Here is a 14,192-nt window from a genome sequence, read left to right as displayed (position 1 = left end):
TGGAGAAGGTGGTGACAACTGTTCGCCCCACTGGCTTCTTCTTACTTAGGTGTAGGATGAGGCTGCTAGTTAGACAGTCCATCTATTTCCACCATACGAAAGCAACGATTCATCATTCTGCCTCAGCTTACCATTCTCCTCATGGCTGTGTTCACGTCCTGCAATGGTGCACCTCCGAAAAACCATTTTGTTTTCAGTGAGTGTTCCGGTCTTATCCGAGAAAATGTATTGTATCTGCCCGAGATTTTCTGCTATATTTAGTGATCCACATTGAATCCTGGTGTCTGTGGCTTCATCATATAAATCAATATCATTCTGGATAAAATAGATATGTCCCAATTTGACAAATTCAATAGAAACATACAGAGAAATTGGGATCAAGACCTGTCAAAGCAAAACAGAAGTGGATTTAGTATGGGTTGTTCATGAGATTAGATCCTGCTCACAATTGCACCAGAAAAGGTCTGGAACACTTCCCACAAATCCAGGTTACTCCAGTTTTACAATGATGTACATTAAGTAGCATAGGCTGAGCAAGCTGTGAAATTACCTGTAATAAAATAATCATTGTCCAAAACATTAAAAATCCTCCCCAGGTTGGAGAAAGTTGTTTTCCAGTACTGTAGAGAGGCAGAACTGAATGGAGGCTTAACCAAAATCCATGACCTTTAAAAAGGAAATACAGAAACATTTAGCAAAAGAGGACAACAAGTGGCATTGTCATTTATACTAGGCATGTGCTCCGCTCCGATTAGGAGCAGAGAAGCAGTAGCGGATTGGCCTGCTCCGCCTTACCCAGAGGCGGAGTAGAAGCGGACCGCGGACCCCTAGAAGCAAGGCGAAGAGAAGCGACCATTTTTCGGAGCTCCTAGTTCAGGCGGAGCGCTCCGGTCGCCATCTTGAAAACATTTCGCCATAGGATTGCATTGCGGGAAATAATCGCGCATAACTAGGTTGTTTTTGAAGCTATCGTTCTGGAAATTCTTGTGCACAGAGAGTTGTGGATGGGGGTCATTTTGAGACTACTCTCACCTCTCTGCGTGGTGCGGGTCACGTGCTAGAATTTTTTAAAAAATCGGCGGGAAAAATACCTTTTTCAAAGGGCTGAGGGGCAGAGTCAGCTCCCGGTCATGATCACATGATCCCAAAGTTAGAGGAGGGCATAGGCAAAATGGGTAACTTGGGATTCTGGGAAACTTCTCTTTCTTCATCTGAACGGACTTTTCCCAGTGTTTTTTAATACAGTAGCCCCACCAAATGCACAAACACAACCTGAAATCATATACTAAGCCAAGAATAAGAGATAGAAACACAGCACTGCTACCCACCTTAACTTTGGGGAACAACTGAAAAGATGTGGTGCAAGAGGATGAGCTCCCCTAGGGCATCTCATCGTGGACGTGCCCCCACTCTCTCCTGCACTGGAAGGCCATTAGAGCCTTCCAAAGAGAGTAAAACGGTGGAGCAATGCCTATCATGAGTTGAAGTGAGCGTTTACTTCTCAATCTCAGAGCTGTTGGTGAAGCAATGGCTTTCTTGAGCTGAACTGGCAGCTGCTTCCCCCTCCCCCGGGCACGTCCCCCTATTGCTGGTAAAAGACAGATATAGCCTTTTTTAAAAAAATTCTTCTTGCTGTTTATTGAGCAACACTGCTGCTTTTAATTCCACCCCTCCTTTGTTTATTTGTTTATTTATTCCATTTTATATGCATTACTGGCTTATCCTTGGCTCACTTCCTTATGCCCCCAGAAATGCCAGCTGCATGCCTGCCTGCCTTCCCTCCCTCCTCCCCTGCCCACCTCGCAGGGATGTTATGTGTGTGTGGCTTTGACTCAGGGGAGAAGTCCTTCCTGTGCTCACTTGGAGTTTTGGATGTTCCAAATTTTGCAGGTTTAAGCCCCGCCAAAAAACGGGATGATGGGGCTGCCTTGAGTCTCGGCGTGCGTATGTATCCCTGGATAAGCTGTCATGGTGGTGAGTTTGAGGGGTTTTTTTAACGTGCAAAATTGATGGAGCTATGGAAAGGGGTGTTGGATTTTCATAAATTCCCCAAAAATCAGGGGATAAGCTGTCATGGTGGTGAGTTTGAGGGGTTTTTTTAACGTGCAAAATTGATGGAGCTATGGAAAGGGGTGTTGGATTTTCATAAATTCCCCAAAAATCAGGGGATGATGGGACTGCCTTGAGTCTCGGCGTGCTTATGTATCCCTGGATAAGCTGTCATGGTGGCTAATTTGAGGTTTCTAACGTGCAAATTGACGGAGCTATGGAAAGGGGTGTGAATGGGGTGCCCGATTTTCAAAAATTCCCCAAAAATCAGGGGATGATGGGATTGCTTTGAAACTTGGTGTGCGTGTGTATACCCCCATGAGGTGTCATGGTGCCAAACGTGAGGTTTCTAACTTGAACAGAAAAAAAGTTGTATAATTTTTTAGCTTTCAATGCAAGCCTATGGGGGGGGAAACGGTGCTCCGATCCGGAGCTCCGAGCGGAGCGGAGCGGAGCGGAAGTGGGCGGAGCGTGGGCGGGGCGAAGCGGCCCGCTCCGAAAATCGCAGATCTGCAAGTGAAGCGGAGCGGGGGGTCCGTGCACACCCCTAATTTATACTGGATGTGCTTTTATATTGTATTTTACATCATGGTTTTATACTTTTACACTTTGAATGGCTTTAACTTTTGTGAACTCCCCAGGGAGCTTTGGCTATTGGGCGGTATAAATGCAATAAATAAATAATCAATCAATAAATTTAATGCAATAATACTAGCCTAACTAAGCAAAGTACCAAACAACTTCTAAAGTACCCTGGATTTATGGGTTGTTTTTTAAATCATCTAAAGACTAAGGTGTAATCTAAGCTATGGCTGTAATCCTGTACACACTTCCTTGAAAATTAATCACAGTGAATTCAGCAGGACTTACTATTGATTAAACATGCTGATTAAACATGGATTGTATTGTACCATTAACTTGTCATACTTTCAAAAACGTATCACATAATCAGATAAGGTCTCTAGTTTTGCATCATCAGGACAATGCTTGCGTTAGAGCGCAATCCTATTCATGTTCGGACAGAAATTAGTTCTACAACTCCTTGCGTGCTCCAGCCAGACAAACATACATAGGATTGTGCCCCTTTTCACTTAATTCATTCACTAGCAATAGAATGAGATACATGTCAGAAATATTAAGGTAGCTACTACAACTATTCTGATACTGCTATATATACCAATATATCTCATTAACACCCATGAGTTAAAAGGTTATTGAATTTATGATGATAGGAAGGTGCTTTGTACCAGGCGAGAACATATTGCCCATCTACCCGAAAGGTGGGCAGATTGTGGCCCTCCCGATGTTGCTGGACTGTAACTTGCATCAGCATAGTCAATGGTTGGAGATCTTGGGAGTTGTGGCCCAACCACATCTGGAGGCCCACCAGTTGCCCACCCCTGATCTAACCCATTGCTGCCAACTGTCTGGCCACAACTCCCCAGGGTCTCCAGCAGGGCTGTTTTGCATCAGCTGCTACCCAGTCCATTTAGCTAGAGATGCTAAAAAAGAAAAGGAATTGAGAATAAAACTGTTGGTATTATACTGCCTTTCTACAAATCTATGGTGCAACCACGCTTAGGATACTGTGTACAGTTCTGGGCACCACTCCTAAAAAAAGAATATTATAGAGCTGGAAAAAGGGCAACTAAAGCGATTAACGGGCTGGAGCATCTCCCCTATGAGGGAAGGTTACATCAACTGGGATTGTTTTGCTTGCAAAGAAGGAGGCTAAGGGGAGACCTGATAGAGGTGTATAAAATTGTGCATGGTATGGAGAAGGTGGATAGGGAGTAGGCATGTGCTCCGCTCCGATTAGGAGCGTAGAAGCAGTAGCGGAGCGGGGGGCTTCGCCTGCCCTTAAGGCGGAGGAGAGGATTGGGGGGCCGGCGGAGCATGGCGAAGAGGATCAAGGTGAAGGCGGATCCTTTGCCTCGATCCGGAGCTCCGCTGAAAAGGTAAGTGGGGTTTTTTTTTATTATTATTAAATTTTTATTCATTTTCAACACTATATAAACATAGATAAACATTACCAAAATATAACTGAAACAAAACACAATAAGAAAAAAAAACATCAAATATCTGCTGCATACATATTGAATGATTGTTGAGTACAAATATCAAAAACTATTACATATACCTTATCATACTACAACATCTTCGTTCTTAACATAAAAGTGCACCCCCCACCTCGGGATCATTCTTGAGTCCAAAATCTAATCGTTTCTTCTGCTGGTGGTTTCCCACTTCCCTTAGTAAACACAAACACTAGGAACTGTTTCCAAATTCCTTCAAACTCATTTATTTTAGTTACGCCTTTTCTCCACTTAATATTACATGTCAGTTTATCATTAATGGCTATGTCCCAGACTTCTTTATACCATTCCTCAATAGAGTATTCCCCTTGGATCTTCCAGTTCCTAGCTACCATCAGTCGTGCTGCAACCAACAAATTCGATATCAGCTCTATAGTTCCTTTTCCACACTTTATATCTTCAAATAGTGACAGCAATGCTATTTTTGGTGTTTGTTCTATTTTCATTCCCACTATTTCTTCAATTTCTGAAAACACCATCTTCCATAATCTTTGTACATATTTGCATTGCCACCACATATGTAAATACGTTCCTTTTTCCCCACAACCTCTCCAACAATTTGCTGAATGTTGATCACTTATCTTATTCAATCTAACCGGGGTTAGGTACCACCTCCATAGAATTTTAAAATAATTCTCCTTTATTCTTACTGATAAACTTCTCAACACTCTTTGTTTCCATAGTCCCTCCCAGCTCTGTCGCCCTATTTGTATCTTCAAATCTGATTCCCAAACCATTTTCTCTGTATTCTCTCTAAACTCCTTCTCTAACAATATTTTATATATTTCACTCATTAATCCTTTTGAAACTATACTACCTCCTTTCCCTTCCTCCTTACTTACTACTAATTCTTCAAACCTCGTCATCTTTCTGCATCTTTCTGCACCCCTCCTCTCCCTTACCTGCCTCCGTCCGCTGTCCGTCAGCATCTTCAATTGAGCCCGTGGTTCCAGCAGGAAGCACGGGCTCAATTGAAGACGGCGACGGACCCGCGGACGGAGGCAGGTAAGGCCTCCCCTCCCCGTTGGTCCCTTACCGGGCTCTGCCGCCGTCGCCGCATGGGCGGCGACAGCGGCAGGGCCCGGTAACCCCCCCTGCCCTCCTCTCCCTTACCTGCCTCTGTCCTCGGTCCGGAGCTCCGATCCGGATCCGGAGCTCCGGGCGGGGCGGAGTGGGCACAGGCGGAGTGGGGGCGGGGCGGAGCGGCCCGATCCGAAAATGGCGGATCTGGAAATGAAGCAGAGCGGGGGGTCTGTGCACACCCCTAATAGGGAGACATTTTTCTCTCTCTCTCAAAATACTAGAACCAGGGGACATCCCATGAAGCTGATTGGTGGGAGATCCAGGACAAATAAAAGGAAGGACTTCTTCACACAGCACATAGTTAAATTATGGAACTCACTACCACAAGATGTAGTGATGGCCACCAGTTTGGATGGCTTTAAAAGGGGGTTGGATAAATTCCTGGAGGCGAAAGCTATCATTGGCTACTATGCCTGACGATTGTGTGCTATCTCCAGTATTCGAGGCAGTAAGCTTGTGTTCACCAGTTGCTGGGGAACATGGGTGGGAGGGTGCAGTTGCACCATGTCCTGCTTTTGGTCCCTGGCCGATATCTGGTTGGCCACTGTGTGAAGAGAGTGCTGGACTAGATGGACCCTTGGTCTGATCCAGCCTCAGGGCACTTCTCATGTTCTGATGTTCTTATGCAGAGATCAGTTCCAGGATGAAAGATGTGCTCTGCCATTGAGCTACAGTGGCAAAGGAAATCAGTGATTGGTTCACCACATTAGCCAAACACATGGTGTTTTGCAACAGAGCTCTGTGTAAACAGAACTCAAATAGAGGACATTTAGGCAGCAATCCTATACACACTTACTTGGAAGTAAGTTCCACTGAATTCAGACAAACTTACTTCTGAGTTAACGTGGATAGGATTGTGCTGTAAGGCCTTCAAAACTACCAGCAAGGAGGACTGATAGCTACTTTAACAGAACTACAAGGGAGACTAGTGAGAGAAAGATTATAATACATAAAGAGCAAGCACCCACTGTAAAAAGGAATCGTAGTATATTGACATAAAATAACATGAAATTAATATAAAAATCAAAGACGTAACTGCTTCTTCACTCAATGCATGAATGCAAATAGGAAAGGCTTGTGTGGTATTCTGAAGATCAATAAATCAGGATGGTGGCATGCTACGTTAGGCAAAGAGTGCCAAAATGTGGACCTTTTGGCCAAAGATCTTCAGAATTAATCATCCAGGAATTTCAAGGATCATTAGAGGAGGATGGGAATATATTTGTGAGAAAATTACTATAGTAAAATTAGCCAAAAAAACCCAGCAGAATCTTCCACCTCTAGATGGCACCTCTAGATACCGCCCAATAGCTTCGGCTATTGGGCGGTATAGAAATGTAATAAATAAATAAAATAAATAAAATATCAAAAAAACACAATGGAAGTGAACAGATGAGAAGTATTCAATTTAAACCCTTTGTTGCCCCTCTCCTCCCATGTAATTCAGCCCATAACACCCACCCCAAATAGCCAGGAAGCACAAAAGCCCCAGGAATACAATGCGGTTTTCCTTAATATAGAGACGCTCTCAAAGTCAGGCATGTTGCAAGGCCCAGTTCAGGGCTAGTCATTTGGGTGCAAGCAGTGATGCAGTTCAGTCCATACCTGAACAAAAAGTTGCAACAGCAGAGATTGTTGCCTGAACAAAAGGTTGCTAAAACAGAGCGTCTCAGACAAACTTAGGAAGAGAGAATATCCTAGTTTGTTGATTGGATGTTAACTCTTAACTTACCAACTGCCACTATAAGGCACATCACAAATAGAAGCAGAACACTCCAGATGATATCGTGGTTCAACTTCTTCTCTAGTTGGCTCCTCTTGTAACGAAACCCGGAGTTGTTTAACATTGCTTTCGTTTCATGACCTTTGGGTGTACAAAGGACATTGCATCTTTTAATGAAATTGAAAGGCTTAAATATATATCCCACAAAGGTTAAGAACAGTAAACACTTAAGAAAATATTTATAATAAATATTATGATTTTGTGCAATTTGTCCCTGGGACTCTTCACGCTAGCTCAATTAAAATGGCCACCTGAATTGCAAAGATGCCTTTCTTGGTCAGTCATGGCTAGCTCAGATCCCATCAGGCTATACTTGGCATTGGGGGAGGGGTTCCCCAATGTGCATCACTTTACACTTGCTTACCATGAACCACACTTGCCAGTTAGATGCCCACTCTCCCAGTTTGGAGAGAACCTTTTGGAACTCATCACAATCCCTTTTTGTTTGAACTACTCTAAATAATGTGGTGTCATTGTCAAACTTGGGCACTTCACTGCTCACTCCTAATTCTAGACGATTGATGAACAAGTTGAAAAGCACTGGTCCCTATACAGATCCCTGTGGAACCCCACTATTTACATGTCATTATTGGGAGAATTTACAGTTGAGTTTTATTCTCTGCTTTCTGATCTTTAACTACTTACGGACCATAACAGGACCTCTCCTCTTACTCCATAATTGCTAAGTTTGCTCAGGAGTCTTTGGTGAGGAAATCGGCCAAAAGCCTTTTGGAAGTCCAAGTAAACAATGTCTCCTGAATTCTCAGGCTCTGCAACCCCCAGCACTATCTATCCACAGTACTGACCTGCATACACCACAATGCCAACGACAGCTTCTGTATTTCTGACAGTGCATCCTCGCATCAGCAAGTTTTCCTTATTCAGTCCCACTCGCTCCTTATTTGAATTCTCACTGTAAAGACAAATCCAGCTGTGACTGTTATCTCTCTGGGATAATCCTCAAGAGTCATTCACTCATGCTATCACACCACACTAGGCTAACACTTCACATATACTTCCAATACCTGTGGGTACACTTTTGAAATGATGCATCATAGAACATCTTTAAAAATTTGGACTAGTGTGTGTCTGGTGCTGATACTGGATAGAAAATTCGGCTGAGGGCACCTTCAATAGAACTGCTTCCTTTTGTTTCATCGTGGGTGACCCAGTTGGGTGACACATATAGTTGGGAATACTATTTTGCACTTTTTAGGGGCAAAAAGTCAATTTTGGGGTCATAGTTAAGATCCGACTTGTCTGATCTGCCCCAAATTTTGCATGTGGATAGCTATGGGAATTTGCTGGTGGATTAGCTAGCTGTGGTCTATAACAAAGTTTATTGTATGATGTTATAAAGAAGAAGGATTATCCTCCATGTAGGGCTTTAGGGACGGAGATTAGCATTGCCCTTTGAGATACAGGTCTGTGGGGAGTTCTTTTCTACTAGATAGGCTATGGTAGAAATGTTTTTTAAGTGTGAAAATTGAAGGAAAAAAAGAGTGAAAAGGCATGGCCAATGGCCTGTCATGCAAAATATAGATGGAAAGATACCAAAATTGCCAGGCCGGGAGACAATGGGCCATCTAGCAGTGAGGTCGAAATACAGCAAGATTGATCAATGACTGGGGAAGGTATGAGTTTCCAGGGGGCCCCATTCCCCCAAACCCCGTATGTTTCTATTGAGGGGAGTTGGAGGCTTCGGAATGTTCACGCTGAGCTGTGGCATGCAGCCAGAGGGGGAGGATTTCAAGTGGCACCTCTGGAGTCCCATGGCACAGCAGCGTGGTCCAGATCAATCAAGATTTAAGGCAGTGAAAGGGAATTGGCTGGATCCAGGATGGAAAAAGGTTATAGGAGGGTTTCATGGCTTGGTCTGCAGGGTTTGGTCTCAGGAGGTGGTCATGCAGGGGATGGAGTCCTGAGAGTGACGGTGGGAGGAGGGTCATATAGGGTGTGGGTGTCTGGAAGTGGGTGTCTGGGGTTTGTGATTGGAGGTGGAAATATTTTCTGGGGGTGAGTGTTGATGGTTGAAGGCTCAGGGTGGGGACAGAGGCTCCAAGGTGGAGGTGGGAGGTCAGAAAGCGGTTGGGGGATCTCATGCCTAAGTTTGCATGGTGAATGCTCAGGGGGGGTTCATACCTTGGGGCAAAGCCAGGGGTCAGAAGCCTGCCCCCCCAAAACCCCATGAAGTATCACCCCTATACTGGAGCACCTGTCCAATGCCCCTGAGCCGTATCCCATAGGACGACCATATGAAAAGGAGGACAGGGCTCCTGTTTCTTTTAACAGTTGTATTGAAAAGGAAATTTTAGCAGGTGTTATTTGTATATATGGGGAACCTGGTGAAATTTCTTCTTCATCATAACAGTTAAAGTTGCAGGTGTCCTGCCCTCTTTTAAATCTGGTCACTCTAGTATAGCTCCTGCAGCTTTAACTGACATGCAGCAGCTTCAAGAAGTAACGAAAACACACAGAGGATACAAGTCTCAGCCACTGCAGGTAACAACCATTTCTACAGCTGGATTTTATTTATTTATTTTATTTACAATATTTATATACCACTCACCATCCAAGGATTTTGGAGTGGTGAACAAATAGAACAAACGAATAAAACCAGAATAAAAACACATTGCACTTTTTTTTAAAAAAAATGGCAATAAAACCCACAGAGGGTCATTCAGAGAAACAACATTTTCAGGAGGTGCTGGAAGGAATCCAAGGTTGGCACCTGCCTGACCTCCGAAAGCAGGGAATTGCATAGGATGGGGGCCACCACACTGAAGGCTCTTCTCCTGGTGGATTCTGACTGGACCACAGGTCCATGTGGAACCACCAGGAGCATGCCCTCAGATGCCTTCAGTGACAGAGCAGGTTGGTAAGGGAGGAGGCGCTCTTTCAGGTATCCTGGTCTCAAGTTATTTGGGGCTTTGTACACTTGTACTAGAACCTTAAACCTGGCCCAGTAGTGAATAGGCAGCCAGTGCAGTTCCCTCAGCAGAGGAATCATATGATGAAAAGGGGGCAGCTCCCAACAACAGCTGAACGGCTGCATTCTGCACTAGCTCCATCTTCTGGAGCAGCTTCCAGGGCAGCCCCACATAGAGCACCTTGCAGTAATCCAGCTTTGAGGCTACTAATGCCTGTACCACCATGGCCAACCTACCCCTGTCCAGGAAAGGCTGTAGCAGGCAAACCAAGGGAAGCTGGTAAAAGGCACTCTGAGCTGCCACGGCCACTTGGGACCCCAGCAACAGAGATAGATCTAAGAGTACTTCAGAGGGAGTGCAAGCCCATCCAGAATAGGCCATGAGCCTATCTCCCAGAGTTGGGATCCACTCACCCACAGGGCTTCCATCTTGCCAGGAATCAGTTTATTGGCCCTCATCCAGCCCATTCCTGAGTCTAGGCACTGGTCCAGGATTTGCACAGCCTCGCCTTAATCATATGTCACAGGGAGACAGAGCTGCATGTCATCAGCATACTGGTGGCATTTGGCTCCAAATCCCCTAATGACCACTCCCAGTGGCTTCATAGAAATGTTAAACAGCACTAAGGACAAGATGGTGCCCTGCGGAACCCCAGGAATCCCAATTTTTGGGTAGGGGTAGATCCCAAAGTAGATCGCCTTGCCTAGGGCGCAAAGTAGTCTGGCACCAGCCCTGTCCATTAGTCTCCTGGAGCGGATCATCTGAATGTGTCTTCCACCCCTGCATGGTCTCACCATGACAATGAGGTTTCCTGGGGGACCCAATCTTCAGACTGCCCATCTCACAACTTGGAGAAAACACCAGATCAAGAGTATGCCCTGCTTCATGTGTTGGGCTGACAACAAACTGAGACAGCACCATGATTGTCATGGAGGCCACGAAGTCCCAAGCTGGAGCCCTAGAGACTCCTCATCATGGAAGTTGAAATTACCCAGAACCTCTGTCTTGGGTTTCTCCAACACCACAGTTAAGACCACCTCTGCCAGCTCGGTCTCGGAGGATGGTGGGCAGCAGGGACGGTGGTACACCAGCAGCATCCCCAATCTGCCTCAATGGCCCAACACCAGGTACAACCCCTCAAGGCCTGCTCCAAAGTGGAATGGTTTCCTGGTGATAGAAATGGAGGTTCTATAAATCACGGTGACTCCTCTCACCCAGCCCTCCAATTTATGTTGGTGCTGCACTGGGTACCCATGTGGGCAGAGCTGAGTCAGATCAACCCCACCAGGTACATGAGAGCTGGAGGAAGGGGTTAGAAGAGGAACAGTGAATAGATACCTGTAGCCGTTCTGCGTTGATGTCCCAAACCCCTCCTCCTACCATATCTCCTTCTGCCCCAAATCCTTCCCATTGCTCTTTGCTGCCTCTCAACAGATTGCATTTTTTCAGCTGTAAATCAAGTGTGTTTCTGTCGAGCAAGTCTCTGAGCCGCGTGTTTTGCAACACCAGTACTGTGGGCACAAGACAACTGGCCTTCAGTAGCCCACTTGTAAGTGTTCCTCAGATCCAAGTCAGCTCGCACCTAAGTCAAAAGGTGATGCATGCATACAATTGACACCTGCTGAAATTCCCTTTTCAATACAACTGCTAAATGTACAGGAGCCCTGTTCTCCATTCTATATTATCACCTTAACTAACAGAATAATTGTAACTTTTTCCCTGTTGTCATAGTTCTTTAACTTCCCAAGCCAGTGATGTATATTTTTCTCTTTTTTCCTCTTCCTTTAATGCACCGTTTTTGTCACTAGGTATTGCTATGTCAGTGAGGTAGTTGTGCTTTTCTTTTTTGCTTATGACTGTTATGTCTGGTCAATTGCAAAGTATTGTCTTGTCCAGAATTGTTCTGTCCCAGCAAGATAATAGGTGAGTGCATAGCGTGGCTTGTCTTGACTTGTCTGAGTATGTCAGGATCTCCTAGGCTCTGAAAGCATCTTTCTGGAGAGCACCTGCTGGTTGCATGATCCAAGAGGCCAGATTCTAGTTAGAGCATAGTTCTTCTTGACAGGAGTGGCTTGCACTTGCTAGAGTAAGGTGAACAGATATGAAAAGGCTGCAATCCTATATTCATTTACATGGGAGTAAGCTTGCTACTGACCATGTTCTTGTTTACACGGCTAATGTTCCAGAGGTATAATGACACATTTTTAGATTAGTTTCTCATTGATAAACCAGAGTTGAATCAAGCTAAGAAGTGCTAGTGAGAAGTGACTGCACCAAGCCTTTAGTCCATTTTGTACCATGGCTAACTTTTGCAGGTTATTTTATGCTCTTTCTGAATGCTAGTTTGCTAGTTTGTTGTACTAGATTTTTTTTTGCATTTGTCAGCTGCTTCATTTGTTCAGTAGTAGCAGTTTGTTGAATCTGTAAGTATGGATATGAGAAAGGTTATGGGGAAAGAGAGTTAAATGTTATGAAAGGGGAGACTATTGACACCCAGTGAAGGATTTGTGTGCTGTAAAATCAGACATGCGACCAAGGCTACGTTTAGGTGGGGCGTGCCCCCTGGGGCTTGTCATCCCCCCCTGGGGGGGCAGTGGCCATGTTGTTGGGAACGCCCCCTGGGGGCTGGACATGCTCATGGTCACTCTAACGTTGGCTCAAATTCCAAACAGCCAGGAAATGGGAAGCTGATGCCCTAACAGATGTGCCCCATGATCAGTGATGATGCGGTGCAGTGTCACAATTTGGGCATGCTTACAACTTACACCCACACTTTCCCTTGGCCTTTCAGGCCCAAATCCAGAATCCAGATGGGAAGGATGGCAGGCCTGGGACCAGCCAAGGTGGGCCATGCTTTGTTCGGCATTCTTACTGCCAGGGAGGGGAAAGAGGCCCTTGTAGGATTTTCTGCTTCCGTTGCAAAAATAATGTTAGTGGTTTTGTGTACTGTGGCTTTTGTAGAGCAAAAATCCAAATGAATGGTAGACATCAGTCTGTGCCTGAAGCTCTGCAGAACAACGGTGGGGGACGTTTACTGAGCAATTCCTCAAGTGGGAGCTGAAGGAGGGTGAAGCAACAACGGATGGGACTGATGGAGCCACTACTTGTATGGTCCAGCACTTGTGTTTTATAAGTGTCGTTGGCCCACCATTGGCATTTGGCCCCTGAGAGCTTCACTAAATTTGCATTTCTCCCTTGGGCAAAGAGGTGGGACACTCCTGGCTTAAAGGTTGTAACCTTGGCTAGTAGCTCTTCTACCCTGACTAGTGCACAGTGTGATCTTTTAGTGGATCTGAATTGTACAGTGGACTGATTGAGCAGAGCGCAACACTGGACGTGTGATTGTTTCCCTGGACATTATGAATAAAAACCAGCCGAGTCAGAGAACTGAAAGAAAAGAGGCAGCACCTATTCTGCCATCAAGAATTAAAATTGCTCCCTGCTTTTGGCTGTGAATGGTTTGTGAAACAGGACATTTGTGTAGCGAAGGCAGAACTCATGGCAGACATTTGCCAGTTAGTATCCTGATGGGTCAGGATGAACAAGATTTTCTCGCAATAGATTAGAACCACCCGAGAATCCATTTGTCCACTCTTCGCAAGCAGATTGTGTGGGGAGCTCAGAGCAAAAATCCAAATGAATGGTAGACATCAGTCCGTGCCTAAAGCTCTGCAGAACAACGGTGGGGGACGTTTACTGAGCAATTCCTCAAGTGGGAGCGGAAGGAGGGTGAAGCAACAACGGACGGGACTGATGGAGCCACTACTAAAGCACTTGTGTTTTATAAGTGTCGTTGGCCCACCATTGGCATTTGGCCCCTGAGAGCTTCACTAAATTTGCATTTCTCCCTTGGGCAAAGAAGTGGGACACTCCTGGCTTAAAGGTTGTAACCTTGGCTAGTAGCTCTTCTACCCTGACTAGTGCACAGTGTGATCTTTTAGTGGATCTGAGTTGTACAGTGGACTGATTGAGCAGAGCGCAACACTGGACGTATGATTGTTTCCCTGGACGTTATGGATAAAAACCAGCAGAGTCAGAGAACTGAAAGAAAAGAGGCAGCACGGTGGAGAGTGATACTTGGGATTGTGAGCCCTCCTCTAACATGCGTACAACGTAAATGTGTCAACAGGCAGGTTGGCCAACTCTTGAAATTAACTATTTCAGTACTTGGCAGGGCCATGGGGCTGGAGGAGGAGCCGCACACCTTCTGGTGGAACTACAGGAAACATCACGCACATCTAGGTGCACGGC

The 14,192-nt window shown here is 45.3% G+C and overlaps 1 protein-coding gene across 1 annotated transcript in view; it reads right to left on the bottom strand.

Moving 5' to 3' along the window:
* The window catches only part of LOC134404412 (phospholipid-transporting ATPase VD-like), a 32,010-nt gene extending 21,641 nt beyond the window's left edge, over positions 1-10,369 (bottom strand). Inside the window, exons 1-5 of the mRNA XM_063135098.1 lie at positions 10,355-10,369; positions 7,818-7,959; positions 6,961-7,092; positions 551-666; positions 132-384 (exon numbers count right to left, since the gene is read on the bottom strand). Coding sequence (XP_062991168.1) covers positions 132-384; positions 551-666; positions 6,961-7,092; positions 7,818-7,959; positions 10,355-10,369 — 658 coding nt within the window. The remainder of the gene's footprint in view (positions 1-131; positions 385-550; positions 667-6,960; positions 7,093-7,817; positions 7,960-10,354) is intronic.
* Positions 10,370-14,192: the final 3,823 nt, after the last annotated feature.

The sequence above is a fragment of the Elgaria multicarinata genome, chromosome 10 (genome assembly GCF_023053635.1).
Source record: "Elgaria multicarinata webbii isolate HBS135686 ecotype San Diego chromosome 10, rElgMul1.1.pri, whole genome shotgun sequence".
NCBI classification, from domain to species: domain Eukaryota; kingdom Metazoa; phylum Chordata; class Lepidosauria; order Squamata; family Anguidae; genus Elgaria; species Elgaria multicarinata.
The sequence above is the reverse complement of the archived record's forward strand: the minus strand, read 5'-3'. Positions and strand labels throughout refer to the sequence as shown.